The following is a 16,806-nucleotide window of genomic DNA, read 5'->3' as shown; positions in this document are numbered from 1 at the left end:
AAAATAATGACAAAAACTTCCTTAACCCAGTAAAAGGAATAGATATCCAAGTTCAGGAAGCGCAGACAGTTCTAAACAAAATGAACCCAAAGAGACCCACGCCAACGCACATAATAATGAATGCAAAAGGTTAAAGGACAGAATCTTAAAAGCAGCAAGAGAAATGCAATTAGTTACCTATAAGACTGTCAGCTGATTCCTCAAAAGAAAGCTTGCATGCCAGACAAGACTGGCAAGAAATACTCAAAGTGATGAAAATCAAGGACCTACAACCAAGATCACTCTACCCAACAAACTTATCATTTAGGATCAAAGGACAGAAAAATATCTTCCCAGACAAAAAATGCTCAAGGAGTTCATCACCATCAAATCAGTATTATAAGAAATGTTAAAGACTGTCTTTAAGAAGAAGGAAAAAAGGATTTTAAAAAAATGAATAAAATGGCAATTAATACTACCTATCACCAAATACTTTAAATGCAAATGGGCTAAATGTTCCAGTCAAAAGACATATGATGGCTGACTAGATAGCAAAAGAAGACCCTTACTATGCGGTCTACAGAGACTCACTTCAGGTTGAAAGACACACATAGACTGAAAATAAAGGGATGGAAAAAGATAGTTCATGAAAATGAAATCAAACAAACTAACAAAAAAATCTAGGGTAGCAATACTTACACCAGACAAAATGGACTCTAAAACAAAGGCTATAATAAGAGATAACAAAGGATCCAACAATTCCACTTCTGGGTCTTTATCTGAAGAAACCCCAAACACTAAATCAAAAACACATATGCATCCATATGTTCAACACAGCATTATTTACAAAAGCCACATTATGGAAGCAACCTAAGTGTCCATCAACAGATGAATGGGTAAGGAAGTAGTGCACATATACAATTAAATTTATGACTCAGCCACAAAAAAATGAAATCTTGCCATCTGCAACAATATGGATGAATGTAGAGGGTATTGTGCTGACTGAATAAGTCAGAGAGAGAAAAACAAATGCCATGATTTCATTTACATGTGGAATCTAAAAAACTAAATAAACAAACAGACCAGAAACAGACTCACAGACACAGAGAACATTTTGACAATTGCCATAGGAAAGAGGGTTGGGAAAATGGGTGGAAAAGGTGAAGGGATTGAGAAATACAAAGTGGTAGTTAAAGAATAGTCACAGTGATATAAAAAGTACAGCATAGGGAATACAGTCAATGATATTGTAATAACTATGTATGGTGTCACTGGGTACAAGACTTATCAGGGTGATCACCTTGTAAGTTATATCAAGTTTCTAATCACTGGGTTGCACACCTAAAACAAATATAATATGTCAACTGTAATTGAAAAATAAAAAATATTTTTTAAGTAGACTTACTTTTAATAACATATTTGAGCAAAAGGCAGAGATTTCCCATATACCTACTGCCCCCATCATGGATGGATGGGTGGGTGTGTGGGTGGAAGGAAGGAAGGAAGGAAGGAAGGAAGGAAGGAAAGAAGACAGACTGGCTGTAACAAGAGATAAAGAAGGACCCAGCACAGCGATTCCTTTTCTGGGTACTCATCAGAAGTAAGAAAACACTTATGTATGGTTCCAGTTGGGTACTGGAAACTTTGTAAAGTACATGATAGTCTCACCACTATGCTGTACACCTGAAGCTAAAATAGTATCAAATGTAAACTGTAATTTTAAAAAAATTAATGTAAAAAATAGAAAATAAATTTTTTAAAAAGAAAACACTAATTTGAAAACATATATGCACCCCTATGTTCCCTGCAGCATTATTTGCAAAGGCCATGATACAGAAGCAACCTAGGTGTCCATCAGTAGATGAATAGATAAGAAGTGATACATACATACACAACAGAATACTACTCAGCCATTTGAGACAACATGGATGGACCTAGAGGATATTATGCTAAGTGAAATAAGAACAAATACTGTGTATTATTTCACTCTATGTGGAATCTAAAATACTATACAAATGAACAAACAAAACAAACAGATTCATAGATACAGAAAATAAAATTATAGCTGCTAGAGGTTTGGGCAGTGGGGGGATGGGCAAAAATGTGAAGAGCCTGAAGAGATACAAACTTATGGTTATAACATAAATCAGGAGGATGTAAAGTACAGCATAGGAAATACAATCAGTAATATCACAATAACTGTACAGTGACAGAGGGTTACTAGACTTCTCATGATGATCTCTTCATAAAATATAAAAATGACAAATCACTATGTTGTACATCTAAAACTAATATAATATTGTACATCGACTATACATTAATAAAAAAGAACTTTACAACCTGGAATGGTAAAAAAAAGAAAACTTTGGGGATAAAAAACTTCAATTAGAGATGTTCAAGAATTCTTGACATCTAAAAATCAAGAGGATATAGATACTATGAAAACCAAGAAAACTAAAGGGGGAAAAATCCCATTAGAAGAGCTGGAAATTTTTTTTAGTATTATGACACTTTAAAAGTATATCATTGTATTTGTATTCATGGTACAAAACAACCATACCTCAATAAACCTTTTAAAAAAGAAAGTATATCCTTCTAAGAGTGTTCTTGCAATTAAAGGATGGGTTGTATTTACTGTCATTATTTATGGCATCACACTAAAACAGGAGTAAAGTTTTATTTTCTTTTAAGTTTCAATCCACAAAGATAATTAGAACTAGCAATACGGAAACCATACACACACACATACACACAGAGGCATGTACCTAAACCTGCAGTGAGAAACACCTAGAAAACAATCCTTCTGCCAAGGAAACCCAAAAGGCTCAGAATTAATGACTTCTGAATACAGGAATAATATGATAGGTGCTAAACACAAAAGCATTGGATGACAGTCTGTTTAAAAAGCATTTAGAACCCTGGATTCTCCCACTCTGCACAGCTGAGCTACTCCTCGCACTAACAGAAACCTGAAAGTTTATTCTCAGAAAATGGTAGACAGTCACTAGCCACTGTCAAGGGTGGGACAAAGTACTATACACAGAACTCTTCTGTAAGTATTTACATGCCAAATTGCTAAAAAACCCAGGTTCTCTTCCCTTAATCAATATTCATAAGGTTGGCAGCCAGGTTTATATCCAGCAAGAGAATCGAGAGGTCTTTCTAGAGACAGACCAGCCCAAGGGGAAAGAGCTAATGATCAATACTGAGGAATAACCCAAGGAAACATCCAACTAGACCACCCTATAGTGAAGTCCAGAGTTGACAAACCCAGACACACAAAAAAACTTCCAAACAAGCCTTTTACTGACCACTAGTGTAGATAAATGGACAACCAAGGATCACCAGACATCTGAACACTGGCCCTCTGACATGAAAAGCTTGTTTGGAAGGGGTTCTAAAGGTGAAAATAGTTGCCACTGAAATGCGACAAGACAACTGAGAAAAAGATGCCATTTTTCCTAACAAATTTTGTAGAACTATTTGTTTTTTTTTTTAAGTTTTAGAATGAACAGCATTGTTAAAAAATAAATTAATAATTCAAAAATTAAATATAACAAAATGTAAATCTACCTAAATGAATACAGAAGAATTCTGACTGCAGTTCAAACACAAAAACATTGAATTTTTAATTCAAAAATTAAATAACAAAATGTAAATCTACCTAAATGAATACAGAAGAATTCTGACTGCAGTTCAAACACAAAAACATTGAATTTTTAATTCAAAAATTAAATATAACAAAATGTAAATCTACCTAAATGAATATAGAAGAATTCTGACTGCAGTTCAAACGCAAAAACATTGGTACTTTAATATTGGAAACAAAATTTTTGTGACGTATCTTACAACCAATCAAGAAACCACTCTGTTGTGCTGCTGTAATTGATATCTCTCAAATAAACCTAAAATGCTACATGAGCTCATAGGAGTAAGATGTTTATACTTTACAATTATAGACCTTTAAACTGTCTGGCATATTTACATAGAAAGGTGTAGCAACAAAAGCCCTCATAACACAGGCGCTGTCACTCCACTTACAATCTTGGCAGTCACTGAACATCACATTGGTGCATGGCAAAGCCAATGTATGACTGAGAACCAAAATGGCCCATTTAAAGTATGGCTTATGTGAACAGTAAGATTACAACATAAACTTTTAAGATTTACAAAGTACATGACCTCCAATTTATCTGCCTTACAAACTGTGAAATAGTTAATTTCACAGGGAGAGGAGAGTAAAAAGTTTAGATTAAATGTTTTAAAAAGGACAGAAAATTGCTTATAATATTTATTAAAATCTACTTAAAGCACATAATAATATTGACATGGAAAAAACTCACTAAATTTCCCAAAAGGACACTAACCACTTAAAAACCTAAGTGTAAATTCTGTCAATTATAAAATAAAAAAGGTCACAGTGTTAAAATAAGAAAATTTCAGTATCTTTTTGAAATGCACACTGAAAAATGATGACTGCTGTCTTCTTTAAAACATCTTAGAAAAACAAAGAAGTACATGTGGCAAAGTCTTAATTATTTAAGTGATGTGGCAAAATCTAAATAACTATTGAAGTATAAAGTTCATTATACTATTATTCTATTTTAGTATGCTTCAAAATTTTAAAATGCTCACATCCACATCTGGTCTTTTTAGCAAATCTTCCACTTTAGCAACATCTCCATTGGCAGCAGCCTTAACTAATTCTTCATTGAGGTCACCAGATTCTTGGGTTTCAAATAACTTCTTCAAGAGTTGGGAGAGTCTTTCTGTAAAGCATCAAATAAAGCTGCTAATATAGGAAGATTTCAAACTTTATAAAAGACAAGCATTAACCATATGCCTATAATATATACTCTTCCTTCTTTATTATTTCTATCATTAATGTTATTTCTCTACTATGCAAGTTATAATTACTACTACATATATAAATATATACCATATTTTTCCATGTATAATGTACACTCATGTTTTTGGCCCAAACTTTCAGGAAAAAAAATCTTTCATTTTAATTTTTAATTCATTTTGTATTTATTTATATTTAGATGCTTGTTTTTTATATTATAAAGGAATTTTAGCATTTATTTTTTAACATATTATGGTATAAGAAATTTTATGTAATAAATAATTACAAAACATAAGAACAGATACAAGGTATTTCAGGTACTACCCATGTATAATGTGCATCCTTATTTTTCCCTCAAAAATTTGGGCAAAAAAGTGCACATTATACACAGAAAAATATGGTATATAAAGATGCATTACATTTGACCGCATAAGTATTCGCAGTTTTGTCCAATTCATGTATCTCAAGTTAAAATTTCAGAAAAAGTATAAAGTTACAATAGTAATTCAAGAGGTGGAAATCATACCAAAGATATCAGAAATGAACACATCACAAAAGGTCTACCATAATGATACAAACCTCCTTTCAGGTTTTAAGCATACTACCACAATGACTCTGAGTTCAATGCTACAGACCTTAGAATAAATCAACATCAATAATTATGATGCAAAAGAAATGTAATCTCTATAGTATCAGGGGGAATACTTTAGGGACAAACCAATTTTCAGTTGCAAATGGACATCTATCTAAGTGTTAACAACATTACTTCAAAGGTGCCAGCTGATTAGTTTAGACTAAAACAAGAAAGAACCAGATTTACAGACCCTTTCCTGAAATATTTTTTTCTAAATAGCATTAATTAGAAGAGAAGCTGCCCCGTTCTGTTACTTAGTTCTTGGATCTTCTTACTAGAAAGCAAAGAAATCACAAAGTGGGGCAGCAGATCAGCAAGAGTCCACATTTCTACAGAGAAGGATATTAACCATCCTCCATGCTTTTAATTTGTATGTAGCCAGCCTGCTGTGATGCCATCTAACCTCATGATAAAAATAAATACCACCTGATTTAAACCTGAAGCACACCAGCAAATTACAGCAGGTAAGAAGGGACAGAAGAGGAGGAAGGAGAATGCAGTACAAAATAAAACTGGAGGTCACTGTATGTTTTCCTTTCTTACCATTTAGTGTTACGGTCCTATCTTCCTTTCTGAATAACAACAATATACATCGGTAACTTATAATCTGTTGTAGAATGAACTGAGAGTGTGTACATAAAGCTGGAGCATAGGAAAGAAAGACTGGGCTTGAGTCTACTCAGCATCCAGCATATTCACATCTCAACATGGTTTTCTACTCATTGTGACATGTATAGTAACTCTCACTAAACAGTAAAAGAAAAAAATATGGCTGAGATGTAAAAATATCCAGAAAGAAAGCCATCTGCTAGCAATAATGTTGAAAATGAAAACAATCTCCAGAAAGTGATGGTTCTTTGAGAGGAGAATGCTGAGTTTTACATATCTTAGATTTGAGGTGGAGAAGCTCTCAATACACGCAAAAGAAAGCACACACTTATGGAACTTTTCCAGTGCATACCTCAACCAGAACAAAGGTTGTTCATTGTATGAAAAAGGAAAACAAGTTTTGTAAGTTTAAAAGGTAGTTAACATTCAAGTAAAGTTATGTGATCTGGGAAAAAACATACAACATTACCAGTACATCAGAAATGAGGAATTAGCAAAAGTTCTAATGTAAATCATATTACTTTTAAAGAAACATGAAACAAAACATACCACCAGATGCATTGCTAATGGCTGATCCTGCAGATGCCACTTTGGAAACTGCTGCTGGATTATATGTCCAAGACGTACCACAAACTTCCACCTTTAAATCACTGTCTGAATAAATCTGCTGTACTCGGCCAACTTTACCTAAAGTCTTTTTAAAAATTAGATTAATGTTTCCAAGTCCAAAGTATAAACCATAAAAATCAATCACCAGTTTTTACATGTTTAAAGAATTCATTTTTCTTTGTTCCTAAAGAAAAACTTTTAAAGGATAATCATATTCAATGGGTTATTCATTAGTTACAAACATTAAAAATTACCTTTATTTTTTTAAAGATTTTATTTATTTATTTTTAGAGAGGGAAGGGAGGAAGAAAGAGAGAGAGAGAAACATCAATGTGCGGTTGCTGGGGGCCATGGCCTGCAACCCAGGCATGTGACCTGACTGGGAATCGAACCTGCGATGCTTTGGTTCGCAGCCTGCACTCAACCCACTGAGCTATGCCAGCCAGGGCAAAAAATTACCTTTAAAAATGTTTTAATAAAATAAAACTATTATACTTCCACAAAAATATAAGAAAATAAATCATGAATCTATCTTATTCATAAAAGTTCACAAAATTTTGCTTTTGGATATTCAACCCATTTTTTTTTCAACCCATTTTTTTAACCCAAAAGGTACATCTTGAGAACTTACAGCTCAAGTAATACAAAATCCATCATCAATCTAGCCTAAAAATATAGTCTGATTTCTAATTTAAAAATTAAATTAAAAAGGGCTCAAAGTTTACAACCATCTTTAAATCCTTTTTAGAATCATGCCTGATGCAAAAACTTAAGTGTGTAGAAATAACATGCCTATTAAATGTAATATAAAAAGGGCAATTAGGTATAGAACACAATCAGTAACAGCAGTTCTTACCATGTGGCAAGTGCTGTTCTAATGTTCCTTTTTTTTAAAGGATTTTTTTTTTAACTCACCAGAGGACATGCTTATTGGTTTTAGAGAGAGAGGTAGGGAGGGAGAAAAAGAGGGACAGAAATATCAGTGTGAGAGAAAAGAACTGATTGGTTGCCTCTGATATTCTTCCTGACTGACCAGAGAGACCAAACCTGCAACCTAGGCATGTGCCCTGACCAGGAATCAAACCAGCAACCTTCAGTTTATGAGACAACATCCAACTGACAGCCACACCAGGCCAGGGAGGGCTGTTCTAATGTTTTAAAACAGTGATTTTCAACCTTTTTCATTTCATGGCACATATTACCTAATTATTAAAATTCTGCGGCACACCAAACTGTTATGTTTTTCACAGATCTGACAAAAAAAAAGATATAATTGTGATTAACTTAGAAAAAATAATAATTACCTACCCTTTTTGTCCCAAAGTGACATTTTAAAAACTCAGGTGCCTATACTTGTAAATAAGAATTTCTGGTACCAACAACTAACCAATCAGATGCAACCTTATTGTGCAACATGACTATTAAGATGCAACTCTATTATATGATCTATTATATTTATGATTCAAGACAAGGCATTCACACTGAACAGTTACTGTGGGGTTGGCTGTTGTCATTATTTTTACTTGACAATCTAAGGGAAAAATGGTCAGCGCCTCTGACTAAATAGTCAGGAATTGAACATTTTAAAAATTCTTCTGGCATAATGGTATGCCATTTGCAGCACAATGGTTCTAAGAATTTTGTATTGACCCACCTAATACCATAATCCTGAAAGTTAAGTGCTAGTATTTGCCCCATTTCAAACTCAGTTTCAAAACTCATCCTCTTAAACACAATAGAACAGCAAATAAAAATACCAGAAATTTGAAGAATAGTAATATTATCTGACCACTTCCTAACACAGAAAAGACACTGCCCTTGACTTTTCTTTTTTGACTTCTCTATAGCATCTGACCCTGACTTCTTGAAATTGTTCCCTTAATTTCTGGATGACAGTCTAATCTTTCTGTCTGTTTCTCCCCTTTCTACATTCATGGGCTCCTTTTCCTTCTTCAGATCTCTAAATCTGTTCATTCTCCCAAAATGTATTCTTTTGCTCTTTTACTCTTCTTTCTTAAATCTTTAATCCCCCTGACAACTATTATCTTATTTCAAAAGACTTAAAAATATACGCTACTCCTCTAGCCATGCTTTCAAGTTCGCCCCCCAGTACACACCAATTTTAACTTCTCATTATACATTTCCACTTCTCATTAGGAATTTTCCACCACCATCTCAAACTCTATGAAGCTGCATTCTTTTTTTTCCTCCTTAATTGATCATTATGGAAAATCTCAAACACAGAAAAGTAGACAATAATATATTGAATCTTTATATACTCATCAACTAGATTTAACAATTATCAGCTCATTCTCCCCTCCTATATTATTTCATTATGTACACTCTTTTTAAATACATAACCCAATACCATTATCAACCCACTCAAAATTATCAATAATACATTAAATACCAGTCAATGTTCAAATTCCCAATTGCTTCATAAATAATTATTTTTAGTTTGTTTCAATCAAGCCCCAAATAAAATGTATACAATTCTTCCCCCCTGTGGAAATTATTTGTTAAAGAAACAGGGTAATTTGTCCTATAGTTTCTTACAATATGAATTTTTCCAATTGATATAGTTAAATAGTTTCATCTGTCTCTGTAAGACATCCTTCAAGTTGGCTGCCAGATTACTTTAAACATGACCTAGAAATTTCTGGTAATTTCCTTGCTATCTGGTATCAGGCTTATCTTGTTCACTTTCTATCAAAGAGCTAGAATTAGCCATTTCTCCAAATATCCCTAGTTCTTTACAGAAGGAAAAGATATTCCAGGACCATAATCTGGGCAATAATGTTAGTGGTCACTATTTCTAGGCCATGTCATATACAAAGCTAAGATGGCAGAGGGTGGGGGAGTGACGGGGGGTGGAGAGGGGATGTTTTACTTTGTTTTAAAAGATACAACAGCCCTAACCAGTGTGGCTCAGTTGGTTGGGCACTGTCCTGCAAAGCAAAAAGGCTACCAGTTTGATCCCCAGTCAGGGTACATGCCTGGGTTGTGGGTTCAGTCCCCAGTCCAGTCGAGTCGGGGTGTATACAAGAGGCACAGTTCAATGTTTCTCTCCTTCTCTATCTCCCTCCCAGCCCCTCTCTCTAAAAAATAAATAAATAAATCTTTAAAAGATAAGAATAAATGCAAGTATAGGGTTTTTACATAATCTCTCATATATTACATCTGTATCTCCTTTTTCAACTCTGACTATTCTGGTTAAGATCAGTGGGGATAAAAGAATTAGAATCATCTGTAACTACTCATTTTTTGTCATGTTAAACAATCTCAAAATCACAGCAACACTATCACAATTAGATCTCTAAAAATTGTTAAATATTTCTTTTTCTATGTAGTTCTATAGGCTATATTTCTCCTATAAGGATATAAAGACAAATTACTGTGTTTAAAAATCAGTTGAAACTTCCTTTCTGTATGGTTATGTCAACAGGAAATGCATTTGGGGTTGTTTCATTTTTATACTTTTAGGAGTTTCATTTTTAATTGTTTTAAAATTATATAAAATACATGGTTTCAAATCAAATCTATAAAACAAGACATATTCAAATATGTCTCCCTTCTATCTCTGTTCCCTGTATCATATTCCCTTTTTTATATACAAACACTTATTTTTTTTAACTTTATGGTTAATCTGTTTTTCTCTTTTAAATATAAAGTTTATAGTAAAGCTTTATATTTAATTACAATATATTTTCCAAATAGATAATTTACACAATAAATACCCTTATATAAATACCCATATTTTCTCCTTTAAAAAATATAAATATATTATCTATTGGTTACCTACTATGTACAATATTGAAATTTGTCATTCTAGTGTTCTTCCTTTTACCCTCTTTCTTCACTAATATTTTGATTTTCAGTAATAGTATTTAGTCCCAATTAATGCCTTACCCTTACATTACATGCTCTACTAATAGCTCTATCAAAAAATATCAACTGTTGCCTCTTTTGGACCTTCCCTGGCTTATTTAATGAAATTAGAAAATAAAAGGCATAAGTATGCCTGGCCACCAATGAAGAGCACAATGATTATGTTAATTTAGTTTCTAAAATTAAAGTACTTTAAAAAACTAGTTCTTACAGCTCTTTTTGAATTTGTCTAGTAGGTCCTCCTATCTTTACCAGAAGATCCACCAAAAACCAAAACCCTACATAACTATTTTATAGATACTTACCGGGAGCATAGCTTCAGCCCATTCTCCATGTCCTCTTTGCAGAAGTTTAATTCTTTCCAGATCATAACAAACTTGTACGAGATCACCCACTTGAAACTGTGAGGTACCTCCTTCTGCACCCTGAGCAGTATCTCCACTTCGGACAATGTTTGCTTTAGTGAGAACAGCAGGATTGAAAGTCCACCTAAGGATCAGAACCACAACTCAAAATGGGTAAGTTTAATTTTAACATAACATATTTTGTTAGGCACTGCAAGAAAAAAAAGCTTTATAACACATCAAAAAAGTAAAGCAATCATTTTCAATTACATCCTGAATTGATTATATTTCCTTTTATAATTTTAAAATACAAATTTAGAAAAAGAATCATCATAGTCTCACCACACTAATATGACATACTTCTGTGTAGAGTTATTATCCTCTGCTTGTTAAAAAATTGTTATAGCCCTAGCCAAGTGTCTCAGTTGGTTAGAGCATCATCCCATACACCAAAACGTTGCGCGTTCGATTCCTGGTCAGGCACACACCTAGGTTGTGTTTGATCCCCTGTCAGGACACATGTAGGAAGCAACCAATAGATGCTTCTCTCTCACATCGATGTGTGTGTGTCTTTCTCTCCCTCTCTCCCCCCCACCTTTCTCTCTCTCTAAAATCAATAAACATATCCTCAGATGAGGATTAAAAAAGTAAAAATAAAAAATGATACACACTATTAAAAATTGAAACATTCAGAAACATGTAAAGTACGTGAACCTTGACAATCAATATATCTGCCAACAAGGACTCCTCAGGGTTAACTGGGCCCAAGTTAGCAGCCATTCCTGACAGCAGCCTCTCACTCACTCTGCATTTGAAGGAAAATCTACAAAATAAGGGGCCAGCCTCCTGCACTGTGTTCCTGAATCTTGAGTCAATTCTTAAAATAGAGATCCTGGTTAGGTTCTAAGAGTGCTATAGTTTTGGCTCTTACATTTAGATCTGCGACTCATATTTCTACATGGCTTGCAGCAGGGGTCCAATTTCATTCTTTTTTACGCTGATACCTGGTTAACTCAGCACGGTTTACTCTTAATTGTCGCTTTATTTATATTTTTTTAAATTGATGTATAATTGACATTAAACATATCAGCCTCAAGTGTACAATATAATGACTTGTTATTTGTATATACTGTCAGCATCATTTGTTGAATAGACTATTTTTTCCTCACTGAACTGTGTTGGACCCTTATCAAAAATCAACTGACCTTAAATGCAAGGGCTTATTTCTGAAGTCTCAATTCTAGTCCATCAATCTGCATATCTATCTTTATGTCAGTAATACACTGTTTGAGTACTATAGTTTTGTGGTGAATTTTGGAATCAAAAAGTGTGAGTCCTCCAAATTTTATTCTCTTCTTTCAAATTGTTTTGGCTATTCTGGAACCCATGAATTTCCACATGAAATTTAGAATCAGCCTGTCAATTTGTGTAAAAAGGTCACTAGGATTTTGACAGGGATTGCACTGACTCTGCTTATTAATTTGGGGAATACTGCCATCCATTATACGTTGAACTATGTCCCACCCCAAAAGATATGTCTACATCCTAATAATCCCTGATGTCTTCTGAAAGTGGCCATATTTAGAAGTAGGATATTACAGATATAATCAAGTTCAAATGAGGTCATATTAAATTAGGGGGATTCCTACATCCAATGATTGCTGTCCTTATAAGAAGTCATATAAAAACAACTTTTGATTATTTTCTATGTAAAAAACTTTAGAATTTCTAGGGCTTAATTAATTTCCTTCTATGTCTTCTCAAGGCTCTTTCCTCATGGATGCTTAAGCTACAAGTGTTGGCTTAACAAAAATAAAATAGTGGACTGAAGGATTATTTATGTGGCTCTCAGTATCAAATGATTTCCCTACTTTGAATCCATACGAAAATAAAATTTGTACTCGGGGATAAAAGGTCATGTGAAGACACTGTGACACATCAACTCACAGGGAAGAAGGTCAGTGAAGACAGAGGCAGAGAAATAAGCAATGATTCTACAAAAGCCAATGAATACCAAGACTGCTAGCAACCACCAGAAGGTAGGAAAAAGGCATGGAACAGATTCTCCCTCAGAGTCCCTGAAAAGAGCCCAATCTTGCCAACACCTTGACTTTGGACTTCTCATCTCCAGAATTGTGAAAAAATAAGTTTCTGTTGTTTTCAGCCACCTAGTTTGTAAAATTTGTTATGGCAACCCTAGGAAACTGATATACTATCTAAACAATATTAACTTCCAATCTATAAACATAAGATGTCTTTCCATTTATTTAGGTCTTCTTTGAGTCCTTCAACAAAGTTTCGTAGTTTTCAGTGTATAAGTCTTTTATTTTTTCAGGCTAAATTTATTAAGTATTTTATTTTTTTGTGATACTATTATAAATGGAATTGTTCTCTTAATTTCATTTTCAGACTCTTCATTGCTAATGTACAGAAACACAAATTATTTTTTTCTATTAATCTTATATCCTACAACTTTGCTAAACTCGTTTATTAGTTCTAATAGTTTGTGGATTCCTTAGGTTTTTCTATGAACAAGATTATATCATCTGTAAACAGAGATGGTTTCACTTCTTCCTTTCTCATCTTCCTTTATTTCTTTTTCCTGCCTAACTGTCCCAGCTGAACTCTCTGGGACAGTTCTGAGTAGAAGCGGGGAAAAGAGACAATCTTGTTTTGTTCCTGATCTCAAGGGAAAAGCATTTATTTAATCTTTCACCATTGAGTATGATGTTACCTGTGAGGTTTTCACAGATGCCCTCTATCAGGCTAAAGAAGTTCCCTTCTGTTCCTAGTTATTAGAGTTTTTATCATAAAAGGGTGTTAGATTTTGTCAAATGCTTTTTCTGTATCTCTTGACACAATCATGTATATAAGATTTAAACACAGAGCTAATTCTGTATTTTGGTAAACAACTAAATGATAATTTTTCTTATTTTCTATATGACCTCTTCCCCTAAAGAACCTCAGAATTAACTGGATGAAAACGGTGAAGGGATTAAGAAGTACAGATTGATAGTTACAAAAGTCACAGGGATGTAAAGTGCAGCATAGGAAATATAGTCAATAATATTGTAATCACTATGTAAGATGCCAGATGGGTACTGGAAATATCAGCGGGAACACTTTGGAAAGTATATGATTGTCTAACCATTATGCTGTATATCTACAACTAATACAAAATAATATGGAATGTGAACTGTAATTGAAAAAAAATTTCAAAGGAATAAAAGAAATAGTTTATGTACATGTCAGTAATAAAGCTGGATTATTATCCAATTTAACTACTGCTTTTTCTTTAAAATAGCATAAACATACAAGTACATTAGACATATTTTTGATCCTTAAGAACAAATAGATAATGACACAGGAACCAGACCAGTGTGGCTCAGTTAGTTGGGCAACGTCCCGCAAAGCGGAAGGTTACCAGTTCAATTCTTGGTCAGGGCATGTGCCGGGGTTGTGGGTTCAGTCCCAGTTGGGGCTTGTATGAGAGGCAACCAATCAATGTTTCACTCTCACATCAATGTCTCTCTGCCTCTCTCCCTCTCTAAAAATAAATAAATAAATAGCACAGGCCCAGTCTCCAAAACACTCACAACCTAGAAATCAAATCAATGAAAATTATAATACATGAATAATGTGTGCACACAGCAGGAGAGCAGAACAAGAGAGAGGTTCCCAAACTATATGAGCTCAATATTTAGAGGATGCAGATGAGTTAGCCCAGGAAGAGAGGGGATAAAGGACGAAAGGGTACTGCACATGAACGGAATGGTATGTGCAAAGGAACAGAAGTATGGAAATGCACACAATTCTATGTTGCTGATAAGGATTAGTGTGTATGTGTCTATGGCAGGAAGAACTGTGTTACCAGAACAACCCTGGCGACATGGGCCAGAAGAGTTTTAATTTTATCCTCCTCATTAAGGATAGACTGATACAGTCAAATATGAACACAGAATTTTTAGCTAAACTTGGACCTGATGATATGATATATTCTGCTCTCTGAAGGGAAGTCATAGAACATTGTCATAGAACATAAAGATATTCATATAAATACACACACACACACATACTTCTTGCCATTTGTTCCTTGCTACCTTACCAACACATTCTGAATTTTTACCTACTGAGAGCTATCTTTAACAGTTTTTTGGTTGTATAACATAATTTGCTTTCTTTAAGGCTCTTTTCTCTAGTTTTATTTGTCATTACTGAAAATTAAGAAATACCACCAACCTATTGCCACTTGGATACTGTACTACAATATCATGATCTTCATCAATGCCACAAACAGTTCCAGTTGTAGTTAAAGTCTCAAACATGCCATCAGTCCATCCTCCATGACCGTGCTGCAAAGACTGTACAATTTCTAGGTCAAGATCTATATTTACCAGGTCACCAATCTGCAACCCACCAGGATTCCTGTTGCCATTCTGCTCACCTGTAATTGCAGAGGGAGTTGACAATGGAAAAGGAAAGTCACAGCAACAATACGCAACTACATTATTTTTAAACAAGAATAAGCTCTAGATTTTTAGTTTCAGTTAACATCTAATCTAAAATGTTTTGAGAATATAATGTGTCAAATTCTAGAACTAAAGAGCTTTAAAAAATGAAAAACAAACACCAGGCTCAAAGACTAAAATAATGTGAGGATTTATGATGACCGAATGGGAGTAAAATCTATAAAAGACTATGCAACCATGTATCAGAACACGAAGTTCTGATGTTGAAAATACTCACTTTTCTGCCTGGACGACTGCTGACTATCACTGCATCAAAGCCATGATAACTAACTAAAGCTTAGGAAAAAGAGCCCTGGAACTACTTTTTTTCTCTGAAGTGCTTTGTACTATATTTTACCAATCGTTTTTGTGATATTTGCCTTAAGAGCATTTTGAAAGATTTCAAAGCCCATTCCCTACATTATTTTCAAAAGTCATTCTGGGAAAAAGGATTCATGATCATGAAACACTACAACAAGGAATCCAAATGTGTATGTTGATTCTATGTTTTTCTTGTGAAGGCAAGACACAACAAGAAAGTTTCTGATACTAAGAGAAATGGATGCTCTCAGCAAAAACGTAGTATTTCTTCTGCATTCTCTTTTAATAAAATAACCTATCATATGCAAGAAAAGAGCACTTTTTGACTGAAAAGAGTGCTTTTTAGCAAATAGGCAAATTCAATGATTCAGAAAAAAGAACACAGTTCATATGAGAAAGAAAAGCATTCGGAGACTAACAGGTTAATCAGAAGAATGTGGTAAATGTTAATAATGGCAACAATAAAGAATCTATAAAATGAAGGTAGTTTTGGTTTTCTTGTTCTTTTTTAACGGTATGTGAAATTTTATTCATTATATTACCTTAATCTTGGGGCTGTTCTTGTATTCAGAAGGCATTTTTACAGAAATTCTAAGGGTATCATAAGCTTAAACTGTCAGATCCTCTTCTCAATAGTTTAAGAGATGTAACATCTAACACAAAATTTTTCAATCACATAAGTTTACGGTCAACAGACAAGTTTCAAATATATTATGACATAAATGGCATGTCAAATCAAAAGCTATGAAAACTTGGTGTCTACGCAAATCATTTAAAAAGAACAAATTCTTTAAAAGCAAAATAAAACTAAAAAAGTAACTCTTCAAATAGCTTTAATGGTAACTAATTTTTTAAAAGTCCAATTTAAATATGTTCTGATTCCTCGAACTCTGACCCATTGTTCAGTTATTTTCTCAAGTCTGCTAACTCACCCAGCACAGGGCAGTGATCTCTGTAGAAAGAACCTCCTTTGGCGTCCTGAACACACTTCAGATCAGACTAAGAAGGAAAAAAAACAAAAATCACTCTTGCAAATGTCAAGTATAGCTTAATACCTAAAACAGGCAA

At 33.8% G+C, this 16,806-nt stretch overlaps 1 protein-coding gene and 1 non-coding gene across 2 annotated transcripts in view; one reads left to right on the top strand and one right to left on the bottom strand.

The window, feature by feature from the left end:
* Positions 1-16,806, bottom strand: part of MIB1 (MIB E3 ubiquitin protein ligase 1) — a 120,310-nt gene that overhangs the window by 69,298 nt on the left and 34,206 nt on the right. The window contains exons 5-9 of the mRNA XM_045850086.1: positions 16,671-16,737; positions 15,149-15,353; positions 10,871-11,054; positions 6,618-6,762; positions 4,615-4,748 (exon numbers count right to left, since the gene is read on the bottom strand). Of these exons, the coding sequence (XP_045706042.1) occupies positions 4,615-4,748; positions 6,618-6,762; positions 10,871-11,054; positions 15,149-15,353; positions 16,671-16,737 (735 nt within the window). The remainder of the gene's footprint in view (positions 1-4,614; positions 4,749-6,617; positions 6,763-10,870; positions 11,055-15,148; positions 15,354-16,670; positions 16,738-16,806) is intronic.
* On the top strand, positions 10,767-10,829 carry LOC123826521. The gene has a single exon (XR_006787085.1). It is a non-coding gene; the product is annotated as a U7 small nuclear RNA (small nuclear RNA).

This window comes from Phyllostomus hastatus, unplaced genomic scaffold (assembly GCF_019186645.2).
Source record: "Phyllostomus hastatus isolate PE091 unplaced genomic scaffold, TTU_PhHast_1.1 phas_contig_80, whole genome shotgun sequence".
Lineage (NCBI taxonomy): Eukaryota > Metazoa > Chordata > Mammalia > Chiroptera > Phyllostomidae > Phyllostomus > Phyllostomus hastatus.
Note: the sequence above shows the minus strand (reverse complement) of the source record. Positions and strands in the feature narration are given on the sequence as shown.